This window comes from Neolamprologus brichardi, chromosome 2 (genome assembly GCF_056152115.1).
Source record: "Neolamprologus brichardi isolate AB-2024 chromosome 2, ASM5615211v1, whole genome shotgun sequence".
Taxonomy (NCBI): domain Eukaryota; kingdom Metazoa; phylum Chordata; class Actinopteri; order Cichliformes; family Cichlidae; genus Neolamprologus; species Neolamprologus brichardi.
The window spans coordinates 14446371-14467743 of NC_142105.1; the positions used below are offsets into that span (position 1 = coordinate 14446371).

Below are 21373 nucleotides of genomic sequence, written 5' to 3' on the forward strand. Positions count from 1 at the left end.
GGTTTTTTCCTGTTAGAAGGGAGTTTTTCTTCCCACTGTCACTAAGTACTGTCTGTGAAAATTAGTAATAAACTTGAAATACTTTTGAGTTGTCCTTTCTTAGTTTTTAGAGGCAGTTGTTGACTGTAAACAGATATTTATATGACACACTCCTAAACCTTCTGGAAAGCCTTCCTAGATGATTTGAAGCCCTTATAGCTGCAAAGGGTGGGTCAACATCATATTAAACCCAGTGGATTAAGAATGGAATTTTGCTCAAGTTCATACGCATGTGAAGGCAGACAAGAGAAATCTTTGACCAATATAGTGTATATTTAGATATATAAAATATTTAACAGTTGAAAGGTGAGCAGAAACGTTGGCAAACTTAACATATCTCCTGAAAACGGCAGCTCTCCGCGGATACTAAACTTTGAGAGCGTGTGTGGGAAACCGTCCAGAAGTAGTGGCTCGTCATTTGCGACCTCTCAAAAACTCAGAAGTTGATGTTTTTTAACCGTAGCGGTGAGAGAGAGGAAGGACGCTAGCATCAACTAGCTAGCCAGTCGTCACGGCAACGCTACAAGCATTGGCCCAAAAAAAGTTCTGTCAGCCGAGGAAGGTGACGATATTAAGAAGTCGCTGGAGTTTATGACAGAGGAGATTTCTGCTGTCAAACTGCAGCAGAAAGCCATCCTGGACCTGGTCGAGGAAGTTAAGGCTCTCTGCATCCAGAACGCTGAGAAGGATCGGAGGCTGGCGTACCTGGAGAACAGAGTGGCGGATTTGGAGCAGTACACCCGGATGAACGATGTCATCATCACGGGGCTTCGCATCAAACCCCGGTCATACGCCCGGGCGGTCGCCGCTGACAATGTAGGAGGGCCAGGAGTGGAAGATGTCAACTCCACGGAGCATCAAGTGGTTACCTTTCTACGGTCCAAAGGTGTGGAAGTGGATTATAACAACATTGAGGCTTGCCACCCTCTACCCCGAAAAAATGACAGTGACAAACCAGCCATCACTGTGAGATTTGCAAACAGAAAACACAAAACAGCACTGTTAAAACAAGGAAAGAAACTGAAAGGATCCGATGTCTTCATGAATGAACATCTGATAAAAAGAAATGCGGACATTGCCAGGAAAGCACGTTACTTGAAGAAACAGGGAAAAATTCAAAATACATGGACCACCAACTGCAAAGTATTCATTAAACTCAATGGAACACCGGAACAAGCCAAAGTGTTGGTCATCAGAAATATGGAGGAGCTGGACAAATACTGAGGTTCAACTTACTCTGGAGGTATGAATACACATGTGACGTGACACAACACATGGCACAGTCCAAAAGAACTTCATCTGCATCCGGCAACAATATCAATATAACTCATTGGAATTCTCTTTATGATAATCTGGAACTGAAAACATTTTGATACACAGACCATAATGTTCTAGACTTAGAAAAGGATATAGACCCGGAAAATAACTTCTTCTACAACATCAGCAGTAACTGCTGCTACTTCACTGATGAACAGTTTAAGCACACCATCAACACGGAAAATAAATTATCAATAATCCATTTTAATAGCAGACGTCTGTATGCCAACTTCAACAATATAAAGGAATATCTAAATGAGTTGACAAATCCATTTGGAATTATTGCCATTTCTGAAACATGGATCAATGCGGAGAAAGGACTGGACTTTGGACTGGAGGGATATGAAGTGAATTTTGTAAATAGAAGGAACAAGAGTGGAGGGGGAGTAGCTGTGTATGTGGATAAAAACCTAAATTACAAGGTGGTAGAAAGCATGACAACTGTAATTGATAATTTATTAGAATATATAACAATTGAAATTTATAAGGAAAAAGAGAAAAATGTAATAATTAGCTGTATATATAGAACACCTGGCTCTAGTATTCAAGTATTTAATGACTTCATAGAGGAAATATTCTCTAAAACAAATCAAAAAGTTATGTTTATCTGTGGTGATTTTAATATTGACCTGTTGAATCCGAAAAAGCATAAAATGACCGACGAATTCCTAAACACTATGTACAGTTTGAGTTTACATCCTAAAATAACCAGGCCTAGCAGAATTACACCACATTGTGCCACCTTACTTGACAATATTTTCACTAACAATATGGAAAACAACATTGTGAGCGGAATATTAATTAAAGACATCAGTGATCACCTACCAGTTTTTGCAGTTTATGACACTAATTATAAGAAAAATCAGCATGAAGAACAACTGAGATACAGACGTGTAAGGACAGAAGAAACTATGAATGCACTTAAGAATGATCTATTAAATCAGGACTGGGACAATGTGTACAAAGAAACTGATATTGATATTGCATATGGCATATTTTTAAGAATATTCATGGAATTGTACGATAAAAACTGTCCAACAATAAAATACAACAGAAAGCACAACTATTCAGATAGACCATGGATCACTAAGGGTTTACAAAATGCATGTAAAAAGAAAAATACACTCTATACGGAATTCCTAAAACAACGAACAAAAGATGCTGAAAATAAATATAAAAAATACAAAAATAAGTTGACCAATATTATACGTGTATGTAGAAAGGAGTATTATAGTAAAATATTGAACAATAAACATAATATGAAGGGAATATGGGATGTTTTAAACGGTATCATTAAAAATAATTCTGGACAACAAAGTTATCCTCAATACTTTATCGACAATGGCAATATTATGGAAAACACTGCTGATAAGGTCAACAGCTTTAATCATTATTTTGTAAATATTGGACCAAAACTGGCAGAACAAATTCCTGAGTCACTGCCATCAGTAGACTGTAGTGAAAACCTGATTGATAGGAACCCTAACTCAATGTTCCTCACATCAGTGGAGGAAAAAGAAATAATTGACATTGTACACATGTGTAAATATAAAACATCAACTGATTGTAATGATATTGACATGAAAATCGTCAAGAAGGTCATTGAAGGAATTGTAGGACCTCTAACATCTATTTGCAACTTATCATTTCAGACGGGAAAAGTGCCAAACAAAATGAAAATAGCTAAAGTTGTGCCGCTGTATAAAACTGGGGATAGACGCCACTTCACAAATTACAGGCCTGTTTCTTTACTACCACAATTCTCCAAAATCCTAGAAAACCTGTTTAATAAACGATTTGACAAATTCTTAGATAAATATAAATTACTCTCTGACAGTCAATATGGATTCAGATCAAAAAGATCAACATCTCTGGCATTAATCGAATCAATTGAGGAGATTACAAATGCTATAGATCAGAAACAGTATGCAGCTGGAGTATTTCTGGATCTCAAGAAAGCATTCGACACAATCAATCATGACATATTAATTAATAAACTGGAACGGTACGGGATCAGGGGGGTTGTACTGCAATGGGTGAAAAATTATTTAAGTGACAGGAAACAATTTGTGAAGCTGGGTGTCCATTCCTCATCATGCTTGGACATTGCTTGTGGTGTTCCACAAGGCTCTGTACTGGGTCCAAAATTATTTATTATTTATATAAATGATATTTGTAAGGCATCTGATATATTAAAATTAGTATTATTTGCAGATGACACAAATATTTTTTGTTCTGGGGGGAATCTAAAGGAGCTGCTGGATACAATTACTTCAGAAATGTGCAAAATTAAAAAATGGTTTAACAGGAACAAACTATCGCTAAATCTAAGTAAAACTAAAATAATCTTATTTGGGAATTCCCTTAGAAATGTACAAGTGCAGATTCATATAGATGGTGTGGACATTGAAAGAGTACTTGAACATAAGTTTCTTGATATGATTATAGATGATAAATTAAACTGGAAGTCTCATATAAATCATATACATAACAAAATTATATATATATATATATATATATATATATATATATATATATATATATATATATATATATATATATATATAAAAAGAATAATAAAAAAAAATACACATGACATATAATGTAATTGCAAGGAGGTATTTCTGTAGTCTATTGATTACTAGATAGTGGAAAAGGGGTGGGATTAAATAAGCGTATGCTTCTTCCTGCTCCTTTTTGAACATGAAAGTTATTTGTAGTTGTGGTTGCTCGTTTTCTTTTTGTTTTGCTTTGTTTATTTGTCTCTTTTAATTCTATGTTGTTGTACTTTTTTAACATGTTCAAAATAAAGATTCAATCAATCTGACTGACAGTGTGTGACACAGGCAGCTGCACTCCCTGTCAGGCTTCACCTCACATAATTCAAATCACTAAACTGGACCTCTGAAATGTATCTGCTGTTTCTGTTTGTCTGGAGCATTTAAAATGACTAAATATTATATTTGGTGAAATCTATCAGATTAGATCTGCAATGTGATACATAGCATATGAAGTACATGAAGTACAATGAGCTATTGTTAAGAATATTTACCTGGTCATGCAAACATGAATTCTTGTGCTAAATACTCGTTTTTGTAGCTTCAGTGAACCCAGGCAGCCATGAGTTCTGCGTAACCTGTGACAGAGTGTGAGTGAGATTCCAGCAACTTGAGTACCTTGATCAACTACACGGCTTTGAAAGAGTATTTGCCCCTCCCTGATTTCCAAGTTTTGGGCATATTTAACACACCTAAATGTTTCAGATCATTCAACAAAGTGTGACATTAGACAAAGGTAATTTAAGTAAATCCAAAATTCAGTTTTAAAATCATGATTTCATTAATTAATGGGGACTAGGTCTTCAAATCTACCTAAACCTATGTGAAAAAGTCATCTGAAAACTCACCAGCCTCTGAATGACAATCAAAATCAAAATGGTTTTAGAGTGGCCTAGTAAAAGTCCTGAGATGTTTTGGCATGACCATTGTTACGAACTGAAACTAAAGGATTTGTTTCTTATGTTACGACCCAGCTCAAAGCCGCAACATAAAAAAGGAGACGAATACCAGAGTGTAGGTGTACAGAGGTGAAAATGAAGTTTATGATGTAGAGCAAGCGAACGATCTGAATCAGAAGGAAAGTGAAATGATTAGTCACTTGGAGCAGTCGCCACTGTCGGAGATTGATGTACAGCCACCTGATTCTAGAGATGAGGGAGGAAACGGGACACATGGAGGGAAGGAGGTGGAGGTTGAGGAGAAGGGGTTGATGACGTCACACGAGGTGCAGTTGAATAATGACAGCAGGACAGCAGATGCAGAAGATGGCGGGGAGATGACATGGTATTTTTCTTGGAGGTAGTGTTTGATCAATTAATCAAGTATTCACTGATCACAATCCATTGGTGTTTCTCTCCCAGATGCAAAACTCAAATCAGAGACTTATGCGTTGGTCCCTCCTTTTGCAAGATTTTAACCTGCAAATCAAACATAAGAAAGGGACGGAAAATGTCATCGCTGACGCCCTGTCGAGAGCAATTTCATAGTTTGGGAATTAAACATTGGGAGGGTTGTTTAATTCTTATGGAAGGGGGTGTTACGAACTTGCATGTTCATGTGTTTGTTTTGTGCAGGTGTAATGTCTTTTTATGTTAATTTAGCTGTGCCAGGGCCCTGCTCCGATTGGTGCATGGATACACTGCAACGGCGTGACTGGTTCCAGCTGGAGGACCCACCCATTAAAAGGAGGCTGGAGCGCTACAGCGGGAGGGGTCTTCGCGTTTCTCCTCACGACCCAGCAGTCTTCCTGTGGCAGCCGCTGGCTGCAGTGCGTTTGAAAGTTGTGGAAGTGGAGTGGGTAGGGGTGAGCTGCCGTTTCTTTTGATCACCCGTTTTTCTCCTGTTTTGAGTTAGTTAAGGAGGTTAGACTCTGTCTTTATTTTTGACTTTGTTTTGGTAAGGTCAGGGGTGTGGGATTTGTTTAGATTTGTTTTGTTTATTGTTTTGGCCTTGGCTCACCCTGAAGTGTTGACACTCCCGTTTTGGTTCCTTTTTTTTCACATTGTAAATAAATCACATTGAAACTAAAGGATTTGTTTCTTGTGGCTGCTTGGGTCTTGGGGGGGAAGCGAGTGCCTCACTCATGTTATTGCCTGGCCCTAGACGGGTCGTAACACCATTCATTCTTGAAAACACTCCAGTATGACTAAACACTTCTGCAAAGAAGAGTAGGTCACAAGTGTGAAAGAGACAGTCATCACTGATGCTTGCAGTTCTTGCCACCAAGGGTGGAGCAATCAGGTATTGTGACATAGGGCTGTATTTGTTTTCTATAATTCTTAATTTGTGACTAACAAATCAAGGATGGCAGTACATATTATTGTGCATGTATTCTTTATGTATTCTTTATTACAAATAAAAAGCTTTTTTGTTACAAAGCATTATAAACATTTTTTTTTTTATTAAAATCATCTATCATATGTAAAATGTGACACTGAATGAAACAGCAGGTTCTTCATAGGAGAAGAAGATTAACAAAACAAAACAAAACAAAACAAATATATATATATATATATATATATATATATATATATATATATATATATACTAATTGAAATTTTGACCAAAGTATATAAAGGAGCACACAGCAAAGATCTGATACTTTGATTGACAGGAAAGGCTAGAGGAAGTGAACCACATGTGCCTTGATTTTAAAGCTTGACCGATAATCAGGCTGAGGTTTGCCCTCAAGGCTTCCAGTTTACAAAGAGAAATCAAAGACACTGTTCACAGCAGATCAAATATCAACATTAACAATATAAATAGATCAGTCTCCTCAGCATCTCCTGAGGATAGATGGTATTACATTGGATGGCATAAAAGAGGACTGATGCAACCTCCTGATGCAAATGTACAAGACAATGGAGAAGGTAGACATCCATGTCAGTGAAAGTTTATGTATTGTATTTTACCAACTGTATGAGTATTACAATTGGTCTTATGTACAGGGCTGGACGGTCGCTCTCTCTGTCTCAGTCTCTCAACATGTATATATGCATATATGGCGAGGTGGTCAGGGGAATTATGATCAGAATGCAACAATACCACCTAAGAGAATTTCACCCCTAGGAAATAAAAACAAAACGGATTACACAGGTTCAAAAATACACTACTGAGGCAGATTGGTTCCAATAATAAAATACCTTTATTAAATATATTTGTTTAAAAAAAGCAGTTGCAGCACGGATCACAATAAAACTTGACTGTAGCACAGCCTATCATGTAGTAGCGTCCTAAATTAAGTAAAACAACCAAATATTGAGTCTTGAGATCTACCAGTAGCTGAGGACCACGAGAAGAGGAAGATCACACGTACAAACCAACCAAACTAATATTCAAACATCACACATAGACACTTTTAAAACAAAGAAAATAAAAGGTTCACAATCCAAATAGCTTTTTACACTGCACAGGTGAACTGCAGTCTGCCAGGAGAGAACTGTAGATGTCACGGACCCGGCTCTGGGGACTCGGGGTCCGTGGGGACTATGACTGTTGATATTATTATTATTATTATTATTATTATTATTATTATTATTATTATCCTTATTATTATTATTATTATCACTTGGTGTGTTGTCTGCATTGCTTCCTATCTCATCCGTATGTAGGCAGGTGTGTGTGTGTTGCTGTTTTCTGTGGCCATGTTACAGGCACCTTGTGGCCTGGCTTGAGGACTGGCCACACACCTGCTCCTCATCTGGGCTTGTCGGGGGAGCTATTTAGAAGAGCGATGGAGCTTCCACCAACGCTGGATTATTGCGTTTGTCAGTCAGTCTTCTAGCATAGTCAGAAAGTGTGAGTGTATGCCTGCTGGGATAAAGTGTGTAACGGCTGCCTCTATTGTTTTCCCTCAGGAGGAATGTGGGACGAGAAGGAGCTGTGAGCACGGGGAGTGCAGGAACACTGGAGCAGAGAACATTACACTGGGACTTTTCTGGGAAGAAAACACAGCACGGGAGTCTGGGAAACTGGGGAATTTATTGTTGCTTACTTCACCACTCTGTAAATAAACACTGTTGCACTGAAGAGTCCGGCGTTTGGGTCCTGTTTCCCCACCTCCCCACGGTCTGCCAGCCAGACCGTGACAGTAGACAACACAGTAAACAAAACAAAACAGTTGACAAGACAAGACAGGAGTTTCTCAAAGGACGGGCCACAAAATAGTGACTGCTGCAGGTGGTTTCCTCAACTTGACTGGGCCGGATACTCAAACGGAGGTTATGGCCGGCAGTGATCTGGTTCCCAGAATTAAAAGGATACTAACTGTCCTCTCCACAACGGCCGGAAATAAGTAAGTCGGCCACTCTGTAACTGTTGCAGAGCCTAAAATGCCCAAAAAAGTACTGGCACCTGATACCATGCTCAGGAAAGGCAAAGGAGCAATTATTTGTGATTAGTGCTAGCAATAGTAGCCTTCAGTGACCATAAAGAGTTTCTTACTACTTGTTGCTGGTACTGCTGTTGATGGTGCAGCAGCTGCTGGAACACCTAACATGTCAGTTAATCCAACACATTTTGCAGCAAGTTTTTTTTTATTTTTCTGTCTTAGCTTTTCTGCTTTTTGCCACTTTTTCTACACTAAACTCTGTTCTACAAGAAGCATTTGCAAAAAACTAAGTGTGCAGCACTGTGAGAAATCTTGGAGTAGTTTTTGATCAGGATGCATCATTTAATGTGCACATTAAACAAATATGTTCATTTGTGAAATATCACTAAAATTTGAAACATCCTGTCTCAGAGTTATGCTGAAATGCTAGCTCATGTATTTAATACTTCCAGGCTTGACTACTGTAATTTATCAATATCAGGTCACTTGAAAAGAACCTGAAAAGCTTTCAGTTATCCAGAACAGTACCGTTTTATTCTAACAGAACACTTCATTCTCAGACTGCAGGTTTACTTGTGTTTCTTAGAGTTTCTAAAAGTAGAATGTGAGTCAGAGCCTGTACTTGGATTTGGATACAGACGCTCTCTCTTATAAGCTTATAATTAAGGGTGACTCAGGTGACCCTGAACCATCCCTTAGTCCTGCTGCATTAAGCTTAAACTGGTGTTTGAATAATAGCAGACATAACACAAAGTGATTGATACGTTTTATCTCTACAACAGGAGCATAAAACAAATAGATATGTTGCCAACCTTCATGTAACCCCTTTTAATATGCAGAATGTCAGTGCCAAAGAACATGCAAGAGATGGCACAACTTACATACGTCATGTGTGAAATATAATACTTGCCACACAAGTATTTGTTTTGTAAAGTTTGTAAAATCCCAGAGCATCATATGATGCATCTCTTTTCACTTTCTGTATGAAATTATTACGTTCTTGCTTTAGCTCTTGCTATTGCTTTTTGCCTTTTTTCCCTCTCCGCTCTTTTCCCCATATGTATACTTTTGTATACTTTGTTTTTTTTAAAGTCATTAAGAATGTACGCTATACAGTCATTCCACCCTGGAAAATGAACAGCTCAAAGAAATCATTAAAAACTCAAAATCCCCATGTCATTCATGCCCACAATGAGTGTATGTAAACTGTGGACCACAACTTCAAAGAGGGTACAGATACAAGCATGTTACTTTTCTGAAGAAGTGATATGAGATATGAGTTCTCTGTGTGTTTTAAGGAGAGTTTGGAGGAGCACCAGTGGAGCTAATTAAGTGACTGATTCCTGCATAATTTAAAGTTTTCTATGTTAATGGCAGAGAAATGATGGATGGGCTCCTGGCTGCACTTACTGAGCCAGAACGTTCAGGTTTGCAAGTCAAGTCTGGAGTTGTCCCTCAATCCTCTCTCATTCAGACCAATTTCAGCAATATACATGTTCTTTGTTTTCCTATTGTTCATTTAAGAAAACAATACCTACCCACCAAAATGTTATACTCCATATGAGTTGTTACTTACCCGCAGGACTCCAAACAAAATGTCTTGTAAAGTCCATCAAATGTCAAAATTAAAGAAATAATTGCAACACCTGGGCTTCATTAGTTTTTTTGTATGTTATCACTGTGCATCACTGTGTTGAATGTTCACACTCTAAATGCACTCAAAACATTTTTTATTCTCCAAAGAAAAAGTAATGAAAGCCAGCTGGAGGAACTGGTCACATGACAGCTGTGACAGGTAATTGCAGGAATGGCTGGGACTGCTTACGCTGTATTTTTGGAGGGCAATTGGGATGAATCATAATACCAAAAAAAGAGGGTGGTGAAATATAATTGTCGATTTCTCTGCTGGAATCCCTCCAGTTAGTTTTTGCCTGTCTGTGATTCTGTCTGCCTTTCAACTTTCAACTCTCTGACACTTCATACGCTGGCAAAGTCACAGGAGAGCTAAGCAGAGCTGTCAATCACAAGTAAACACATACACAGAAGAATGAGCGTGCATCTATCCCTAGGACATGTTATAATGATGCCTCCATGTGAATGGGTTAGTCATACAGCAGGTGTTTAGTGTGTGTGTGTGTGTGTGTGTGTGTGTGTATGTTCACATTATTTTATCAAAACTGAAAGAACTTTTTCTTTTCAAACATCTTGTGTGTGTAGTTGTCCAACATGCTTACTCCATTAATGTGTCCAAGTAGAAAACCAAAAAATTAATTATGCTAAAATAAACACACATATTTTATGTTTGGGGTCGAATTCTTGCCCCAGGTTTAAACAAAGAGAATAAAGTGCATTTGTTACCGGCGCCAGAACTGGGGGAAATCTGGACCGGCAGCAAGCGGCATACAGGCTACAGAGCACTGAGTAGGCAATTATGAAAAAACCGTGGATTAATAGGAGCTCATTTATTTCTCACTGCCATTTATTTTCTTAAGATATACACAATACAACTCACACTAAACAATGCATTCTTCCAATAAAATAACAGATTTCATAAACAAAAATAAAGTTAAACAAAGCATTCTTTCAAAAGCAAATTAAATACAAATTAATTTAAAACAAACACTTAAAACACTCACGGCTAAAGCATAACAGCATAAACCGAAACAACCCATCTAACAATCATACAACCTTTCCCCACATTCGCGCCATATACACCATTACTTTTGTATTTGGCGTCACCTGAACATAACACAATATGGCGACAGACAACTGCAAATACCACGCTCACCAACTTACATCTTTCGCCATAACGCCCATACTCAATACTGCCTGGCTAACCCTAGAACAAATTCTACACCACATTTTCTGAAGGTGCAGGTTGCCACTATCATAACATACACTTATAGTGCTACTTAACATACTAGCATTCTGCAGATGATACACTGACGCTCTAAGGAGCTTGGAAAGAAAAAAACATCTGGACTTCTTTAAGTTCCTTGAAGACGTTTCACCTCATTCAAGAAGCTTCTTCAGTTCTAGTGTCAAATGGTGGATATTTAAGCCCTGTGGGAATATCCCTCCAAGAGGGACAATGGACCCCCTACTGATCCTCTATCTAATCACACGAGCCAAGTTGTGAAAATGGGTGTAGGTCACAATCAGCCAAGGTTTCAGGTGAGCTCATTGTGAAACCTAGCCCCACCCTATCATGTGATTTCCTGAGGTCAGATGGCCCAGGATGTGAATGGGCGTTAAGGCGTCTGGGAAGGGATCTCAAAACTGGATTATAGATGGCAGACAGTTGGTGTCGTAAACCACCGCCTCTATTCAAAGATGGTCGCTCACAATGGAAAGAGTGACCTTTGTCCTTTAGATGCAGATGGACCGCCGAGTCTTGTCCCGTGAAGGTGGCTCTTCTATGTTGTTGTGTTCCTTCTTTTTCCCTTCAGACTCAGAGGGAACATTTTCTGCCCGGTGTTGTAAGGTCCTGATTAGTCCAAGTTTTTGACTCCCACCACCCTCTGAAACACAGAGGAGGTACTGGTCCATGTGTGTGGGCTTCCAGTAAACTTCCAGTAAAACTGACACTCATTACAACAAAATACCACAAAATGACATCGTCACAATCATCTCAAAACACGGTCGAACAGTTGTTACTCAACTTACGGGAGTTTTAGAACCACTTTGGTAACATAAAAGTAGCCAATTATGAAAAAACTGTGGATTAATAGAGAAGACACTGCAGTTTGCGTCTTGCTTAGGCTGGAGCTCATTTATGTCTGAACTGCGCAGACATAAATACTGCGCATGCAGTAGTTGCACAGCAGTGCAAGAGCACCATCTACTGACATAATGAGGTACAACCTCGGTAAGGAAACGCAAGGGGGGGGGGGTCTTTTCCTGGGATAGTGGTAACCTTTGCTCTGCATAGAGGTTTTGGCATTGGTCCTCTGGGATTTTAAAATAGTTAGTGTAGCAAGATGTTATATTTCATACATTATGTATGTAAGTTGTGCCATCTCTTTCAAGTCCTTTGACATTCACTGACATTCTGCATCTTAAAAGAGTTTACAAAAAAAAAGAGTTTACATCAAAGGCAAAGTATCTATTTGTTTTATGGTTCTGCTGTAAGGAGAAAATCAGTGGGTTTGTGTTGTGTCTGTTATTCAGACAGTAGGTATGTGACGTTAATGCACTTTAAATGCTGTACGTAATGTCGTGACTTTCAGAAAAATGGTACGACTGATGACCTCTCAACCAGCCAACTAACCAACCAACTAAACCTTTACAACAACTCAGTTGTTTAGCACACTCACAGGCGCCTCTAGAGGAGGAGTTCCTCTACTATGGTCTCTTTTATTTTCTCTTCTTGTCCACATTAGCCTGTAGTTGCCTGACTGACATTAATTTTCTCATCACAAACACATCTCTATCTTTTGACATTTACATGACATTTTGCCCTGCAGTTTGCAATTTTTCATCCCCAAAATTTTGACAAATTGTGATGGAAATACATTTGCACAAGCCAGCCTCAAATTTTTCTCACCTCCGTGAATGACAGTGACACTGCAATTTAACTTGTCAACATGCGAAGGACATATACAACTGCCTTCAGTGAGAAATGTCAATTATGATGACGACCTGCTTTATTCCGTTTTTAATTAACTGTTGGTCCCTGTCTCTGAAACCACTCAAAACCCCAGGACCATCACTGAGCTGTGTGATGATGACAGTGTAGAGACAAGCTACTCTGTTTTATGTTCATGGCATGGTGCTCACTGACCCAGTGAAGCTTTTGTGAATTAAATGCATCAAACACTAGCACTGGTTTCTTCACTTTACATGTTTCTTCACTTTACATTCTACTCTGGAAATACTTTGTGACAGAAAACTTAATGATAGAACTTAATGATTCTGTCATTGCTAATTTATGATGGACACAAATACACATTTTAATCAAATCACATCAAATTTAGGTGGTAAGGCCACAAAATCCCAAGGACACATGAGCTGAAATCAACATAGAGGCAGAAATTTTCCACAAGACACTGTAGTTTTTGTGTCAAATGTTTGCATTGTTGATTTAAAAGATGCTATAACTAAATAGAACATTTGTCAGAATTGATTTACAAAATTAAAAAGCTACAAAACAGTGAGAAAAAAAAAAGACATAGAGTTCCATTTTGCTGCAGAAGCAGTGCACATAAACACACTTTTATTTTTAACCTTTTTATCCAAAAGTTGCACTCATCACTTTTACCAGCACTCACTGGCAGGGCTTTTTTATGCTTAGCCTTTAATCTGGCAACCAGGGGGATTGTTATAAATTCCTACCTTCCCCTTTTGAGTGTTCTCTCTTCATCACAACAATATTTTCTGCAGCACTTGAAGGCAGAATCATCACGGCTGGAAGAGAACTGAACTGTTTTTCCATGATGGTTCTTAATAATAACAGAAAAATACAAACGTGATCAAAGCTTACCTTGAAGTCTGTTTAAAAATAACAGGTACATGAGCTCAATTTGACAAAGCACCAAACTTAATAAAGAATTCAGGCTACAAAGTGAGCAGTTAGTTTGCACTTGATCCTACTTCCACTTTTAAATAATCCAAGATGGGACGAATCAATAATGCATAGTTTTCTGGTGGGTCTCTGCAGGCGCTCAGCAGCGTGTTTCTGCCCAAAGAACAGCTGACAGCAGCATAAACAACACTTGCTGTATCTGAGGGAAAAGGTTGACAGTGTTGCCCTTTCCATGTCTGTACGTGATAGAATGGTGAGTGAGTGTATGAGAGACGCTTTGTGTGACCTTAGCAGTTTGTGATTTAAGTGTTGGTCTCTGTGTGTAGCTGTATGTGTGTCCATAGCCTGATGAGTTTCTGTTGGCCTTTGGTGAGTGCAGTGACTTTGTTTGTCTGATAAAACGTTCCAACTCACAGCACAAGCCACAAGAGCGTGTTCTTTCCTAAAGTGAATTATATGTTTTGCGATTTTAAAGAAACTGATCCAGACTAGGACCAACATTTCAAGGGTTTTCTGCAAATAGTCCACGTCTCTGCCAAATTTCACAAAGTTTGGCTTTCTGGTTTTTTTACTAATCTTTTCGATAAAGAGACATAAACAAACAGAAAGCCTTAGCGTTGGCTCTGTTCTTTACAGAAAAGTAATCTAGCATACTGACATCAGTCAGGAAAACCTTTGAGCGTTTTACACTGAGGAAAAAAGCGCATAACTATCTTTGTTTTAATGTTAGCTACACAATGTTAGCTACACAATGTTAGCATGTCTTTCACATTTGTGACATTATAGCTCAGTCTCGTGGCAAAATGTGAATAATGTTTGTTTAATGAATTAAAATTGTTTCATTTGCTCATTTGCTAGGTTTTTCTTGATGTACCGGTCGATCTACGTCCCTACCCTCACCTCTGGTCACTAACAAAACGTGACAAAAGCATGGATGCAACGCTCAATCACATATTTTTTTTGAGAGGAGTGGACAATAAAATGAACGTGAGTGAAGAGCTACTTGACCTCCAGAGCCTTAAGGACCAAACAAGAAGAAACAGATTTATTTGCTGCTGTTTGTTCTGCTGTAGATGACATGAAACTACCGTGCAAAAAAGTCACTGCTATTATTGCGGATGGCGTACATGCCATGGCTGGGGAGAGAAATGGATTAAGAACCCTGGTCTGTAACAAAGTCAGCAAATAAGGAGGTAAAGCTATAAAACTCAACTGTATTATTCACCAACAAGTACTCTGTGCTAAACATTTAAAATATGACCATGTTATATTTTAAATGTAATTTAAAATATAACATGCGTCAATTGGTGGCGCTGTCACTTGGTGTTCGCTCGCTCTGCGGTAGAGTATCACTTCCTGTTCCTGCTCAAACACAGTGGTGTTTCTGAGTAGCTTATTTGCTTAGCAATTTAATTAAGAACTTTTAAATACATTCTTTTTTCAGAGTATAATCTTCACGTGCTTCATCTGAAGCACACTTTCTGTGTACTCACTACCTAATTTATAGCCAAAGTATTCACTCACTGTCTCTGTACTGTTTCGCTAGCTTAGCTTAGCTCGTAGCCGACTCGTTAGCACCATGGCTACTTCACCTGTCCCTCATGCACTTTCTTGCTCATTGTGTCAGATGTTTAGTTACTCCTCGGCCTCCTTTAGCAGTAATGATATCTGTAACAAATGTAGCATATTTGCAGCTCTGGAGGCCAGGATTACTGAATTGGAGACTCGGCTTCGCACCCTTCATTCACCTGTAGCTAGCCAGGCCCCTGTAGCTGGTGCAGCCGAAGATAGCGTAGGCTCCGCTAGCTGTTCCCCGGCAGACCCCAAGCAGCTGGGGAAAGAGGGCGGCTGGGTGACGGTGAGGAGGAAGCATAGTCCTAAAAAGAAGCCCCAGGTACACCACCAACCCGTTCATGTGTCTAACCGTTTTTCCCCACTCGGCGATACACCCGCTGGGGGTCAAACTCTGGTAATTGGTGATTCTGTTCTCAGACATGTGAAGCTAGAGACACCAGCAACCATAGTCAATTGTCTTCCAGGGACCAGAGCAGGCGACATTGAAGGAAATTTAAAACTGCTGGCTAAGGGTAAACGTAAATTCAGTAAAATCATAATTCACGTCGGCAGTAATGACACCCGGTTACGCCAATCGGAGGTCACTAAAATCAATATTGAATCGGTGTGCAACTTTGCCAAAACAATTTCGGACTCTGTAGTTTTCTCTGGTCCCCTCCCCAATCAGACCAGGAGTGACATGTTTAGCCGCATGTTCTCCTTAAATTGCTGGCTGTCTGAGTGGTGTCCCAGAAACGATGTGGGCCTCATAGATAATTGGCAAACCTTCTGGAGGAAACCTGGTCTTGTTAGGAGAGACGGCATCCATCCCACTTTGGATGGAGCAGCTCTCATTTCTAGAAATATGGACAAATTTATTAAACCCCTCAAAATATGACTATCCAGAGTTGGGACCAGGAAGCAGAGTTGCAGTCTTACACGCCTCTCTGCAGCTTCTCTCCTCCTGCTACCCCCCCCAAAAACCCATCTCCATAGAGACTGTGTCAGCTTCCAAAAAGACAAAAAACAAACTAAAAACCAGCAATAAACAACTTAAACATAAACAATTACAAAGAAAGAACAATACAGTATCCACATCTGAACCAAAGAGTAAAACAGTGAAATGTGGATTATTAAATATTAGGTCTCTCTCCTCCAAGTCTCTGTTAGTGTCAGGCGTTGTGTGGAGGCGAGGAAGAAGGAACCCAAACGCAGGACTCACAGGTAGGTGAAGACTGGTGGATGTTTATTATAAGGAGTGGAGGAACAGAGGGTGAACGGACACTGACTGGCTGGAACACTGAATGGCTGACTGACTGAGAGAACACGGGGAGGACAACATCACACGAACATCATCAATGACACGACAAAGAACGAATAGAAACAGAAGACTTAAATACACAGACTGATGAGGATGATAATGAGAGACCGGTGAGTACACAGCTGAACATAATCTGGCTAACGGCACGAGACGAGCTAACACAGGAACAAACAGGAAGTGACGAAATAAACTGAACGTGAACAAAACGGAAAGCACTGGGTCACCGACCCAGGAACCCTGACAGTACCCCCCCCTCCAAAGGCCGGCACCCGACGGCCAAAAGAAAGAAAAACCAGAACAGGGCGGGCGGAGGGGGCCCAGGACGGAGGGACGGGGTCCAAAACAGAAACAGTTCAGGCGGGCGGCCGCGAGGCCGGCGGCCGAGACGAGACAGTTCAGGTGGGCGGCCGCGAGGCCGGCGGCCGAGACGAGACAGTTCAGGTGGGCGGCCGCGAGGAAGACGGCGGCGGCCGCTGAGCTGGTCCGGTGGGCGGCCGCGAGGAAGACGGCGGCGGCCGCGAGGAAGGCGGCGGCGGCGGCGGCGGCCGCTGAGCAGGTCCGGTGGGCGGCCGTGAGGAAGGCGGCGACGGCCGCTGAGCTGGTCCGGTGGGCGGCCGCGAGGAAGGCGGCGGCGGCCGCGAGGAAGGCGGCGGCGGCGGCGGCCGCTGAGCAGGTCCGGTGGGCGGCCGTGAGGAAGGCGGCGACGGCCGCTGAGCTGGTCCGGTGGGCGGCCGCGAGGAAGGCGGCGGCGGCCGCGAGGAAAGCGGCGGCGGCGGCGGCCGCTGAGCAGGTCCGGTGGGCGGCCGCGCCAGCGATGACGTCCAGAACGTGGCTGGGGCGACGAGGCTGAGGCCGGACCAGACGAAGCTGCAGCTGGCGACGAGGCTGAGGCCGGACCAGGCGAAGCAGAAGCTGACACCGAAGCTGAGTCCGGACCAGGCGAAGCAGAAGCTGAAGCCGAAGCTGAGTCCGGACCAGGCGAAGCAGAAGCAGAAGCTGAAGCTGAGTCTGAGGCTGGACCAGGCGAAGCAGACGCTGAAGCTGAGTCGGAGGCTGGACCAGGCGAAGCAGACGCTGAAGCTGAGTCGGAGGCTGGCCCAGGCGAAGCAGACGCTGAAGCTGAGTCTGAGTCTGGACCAGGTGACGGCACGGGAGCCGGGGGTGACGGAGCCACAGCTTTAGGGCCAGCGGGCGCGGAGGCCCCTGGCTGGAGACAGGCAGGGCCAGCGGGCGCGGAGGCCCCTGGCTGGAGACAGGCAGGGCCAGCGGGCGCGGAGGCCAGGCAGGGCCAGCGGGCGCGGAGGCCCCTGGCTGGAGACAGGCAGGGCCAGCGGGCGCGGAGGCCCCTGGCTGGAGACAGGCAGGGCCAGCGGGCGCGGAGGCCCCTGGCTGGACACACAGGCTGGGCCAGCGGGCGCGGAGGCCCCTGGCTGGAGACAGGCTGGGCCAGCGGGCGCGGAGGCCCCTGGCTGGAGACAGGCTGGGCCAGCGGAGGCCCCTGGCGGGAGAGCGGCCGGGCCAGCGGGCGCGGAGGCCCCTGGCGGGAGAGCGGCCGGGCCAGCGGGCGCGGAGGCCCCTGGCGGGAGAGCGGCCGGGCCAGCGGGCGCGGAGGCCCCTGGCGGGAGAGCGGCCGGGCCAGCGGGCGCGGAGGCCCCTGGCTGGCAAGCAGGAGGGCTCACAGCTGGCTCTGGGTGCTGTGGCTGCAGGTCCGGGGACTGACCTGACTGGACGGGAGGCGACTGGACTGACTGGACGGGAGGCGACTGGACTGACTGGACGGGAGGCGACTGGACGGGAGGCGACTGGACGGGAGGCGACTGGACTGACTGGACTACAGACTGGACAGACTGGAGGACGGGAGGAGACTGGACTACAGGGGACTGGAGGACGGGAGGAGACTGGACTACAGGGGACTGGAGGACGGGAGGAGACTGGACTACAGGGGACTGGAGGACGGGAGGAGACTGGACTACAGGGGACTGGACTACAGGGGACTGGAGGACAGGAGGAGACTGGACTACAGGGGACTGGAGTGAAGGCTGAAGAGCAGGTGAGCTCTCGCTCTGCAGGCCTACTTGTTGTTCCTAGAGTATTTAAAAGTAGAATGGGAGGGAGAGCCTTCAGTTTTTAGGCCCCTCTTCTGTGGAATCAGCTTCCAGTTTGGATTCGGGAGACAGACACTATCTCTACTTTTAAGATTAGGCTTAAAACTTTCCTTTTTGCTAAAGCATATAGTTAGGGCTGGACCAGGTGACCTGAATCCTCCCTTAGTTATGCTGCAATAGACGTAGGCTGCCGGGGGATTCCCATGATGCACTGAGTTTTTCCTTTCCAGTCACTTTTCTCACTCACTATGTATTAATAGACTTCTCTGCATTGAATCATATCTGTTATTAACCTCTGTCTCTCTTCCACAGCATGTCTTTTATCCTGTCTTCCTTCTCTCACCCCAACCGGTCGCAGCAGATGGCCGCCCCTCCCTGAGCCTGGTTCTGCCGGAGGTTTCTTCCTGTTAAAAGGGAGTTTTTCCTTCCCACTGTCGCCAAAGTGCTTGCTCATAGGGGGTCATATGATTGTTGGGTTTTTCTCTGTATCTCTGTAAGGAGAAAAACCTCAGGAAAGCAAAGAATCACGGGCCCAGAGTTAATTCATGTACATGGGCGAATCCTGTGCAGGAAAAGCGCCCAGGCATCTGGTCAGAGTTTATTATATACTGTCCTCTCACGTAACACTCATGGGTGGAGTACAAGTTAGGAAAAAACAACTTCTTATCTGCTGCTTGCATACGAGGCTGCACAGGATGAAGCCTTGCAAGACGAAGAGGAACAAGTTGATTAACGATCTTGTAGTGGGTTAAAACAATACATGTGGGTGTTGTCTAAACTTGAGCAACTTCCTCATGTGATCACTTTGTTGCAGCTAAAGAATTTGCTGACACGCTATGTACAGGCATTACTGTGCAATTTAAATAAGCTAAACATAAAGGTAATAAGGTAAAATCTTTTCACATTCCAACCTGTTTTTAGCAATTTGAATTGTACGGCAAAACACATATCATTTATCAGGACATAACTTCTTACAACATGTATTTTCAGTTAGTTCATCATAGAATGCATTTGCTGGTTTTTATGGGCAACTTAGACACTTGTATCAGAGTCTACATCATAGTCATCAGTAAGTAACTACTTGTCTTTCACATTTTCAGTTACTACATAATTAGTTGCACTTCATCTTCATTTAACAAATAGGAAAAGAAGTCTTCATGATCTTCATCGGTTTGTGGTACATCTATGTGAGTGATAAACTTATCATCTGTGAAATTACAGCCTTTAAACAAGGTATAACACAAGTAAAGAAAAGCAAAATAAAATAAAATATAATAAAGTAAAATAAAACCAGGAAAACTCCAACGCCGATCAACAGTCTCTTTAGAATCTGAAGCCATGTTTAAAGAATGTACATTATCTGGCATGTAGGTGCAGCACATGGTGTTGAATAAGACACACAATCCTCCTTTCTCAGCCAGGATCATGTCCAGTGCTACACGATATTGCATTACAGCAATTCGGAGAGCGTCCATTTCTTGGTTATGTCCCTCGTTGACCTTGCAGGATGCATTGAGGAACAAGCCGAATCTATAGTCCAGTGTCCAGTGTCTCACTTCCGAGAGCATGTTTTCCAGTCCCTATCCATGGGAAAAGGGCGTGGAGAACTTTCTGTCCTGTGATAGGAATACTTATGACTCTTCTACTGCAGAAAAAAACCCCTCTGTGGAAAGGGTGGTGGGTCCAGTTATCTTACTGCTGTTATGATCCCAGCAGTCTTCAGAGTGTCATCGTATGCACAGTACAGTGACACAGCATTAGGTGATGTTCATAGGAAACTGCTGTCATCACCACCATAGCTTCTGGTTCCTGTGCTTTTCACAGAATCATGATGTCATCCTCGGACTCCCTCTGCGCTGTCGATGGAGCTTGGCACGCTCCCCTCATCCTTCAGGTGCCCGTCTGTTGTCTAAAATCTCTTCTGTTGGCCTCTGGAAATCCCCCTTGGCACAGTTCTCATTCCAACGCAGCTTCGTGGTCCTTGCTGCGGCTCCAAAGTCTAATCTCATAATGGGCCCCAACCAGCTCGACTTTTGACCTCAACCACTGCCTGGGCTGTCAGCTATGCCTGGAATGGTTCTTACTTCTTACCGGGCCTCTGAAGATTTCTCAGGAGATGACTGCTGCACCTGTATTTCCTTGCTAAGAGGAAAAACTTCTATTTGGAGAGCATGTCAACAATCATCAAACCACATTCTTTAGTTGAGTGAACTTCACTTATAGGCCATCAAAGCCTCATCTGAACATGGTTGCACCACTTGCATAGGTTTAATACCCGTTGAATGAACTGTTAATCACACAAATCGCTGCAAAAATCATATAAAATATAGTTTAATGTTAATTCATTGTTTCATGTTAATCCTGGGCCCCTCCTCTTGACGCATGGATACTCCCATGAGTCAACTCATTAAAACCAAATTCCTGTCTTAAAGAAAAAGGTTAGCTAGATCATGTCCCAGGCAACATCAGGGCATCTCCCCCTCTGGAGCAGCACCACTTCGGACCTATAATCCTGCAATAAAAGATGTTAGTGTGTTTGCATATTAAGTTTGCTTAAAAACTGGCTCCGCCAGGAGCCTGCATACACACCATCATGGCCTGAAAAACAAGATCTGGAAGTGAAAT

At 42.6% G+C, this 21373-nt stretch overlaps 1 protein-coding gene across 1 annotated transcript; it reads left to right on the forward strand.

Annotated features, from left to right (window-relative positions):
• The first annotated feature begins 615 nt into the window (after nucleotides 1-615).
• On the forward strand, nucleotides 616-1276 carry LOC148106097 (uncharacterized). The gene has a single exon (XM_087852604.1). It carries the CDS (start codon nucleotides 631-633, stop codon nucleotides 1261-1263), a length of 633 nt encoding a protein of 210 aa, XP_087708730.1. The 5' UTR covers nucleotides 616-630; the 3' UTR covers nucleotides 1264-1276.
• Nucleotides 1277-21373: the final 20097 nt, after the last annotated feature.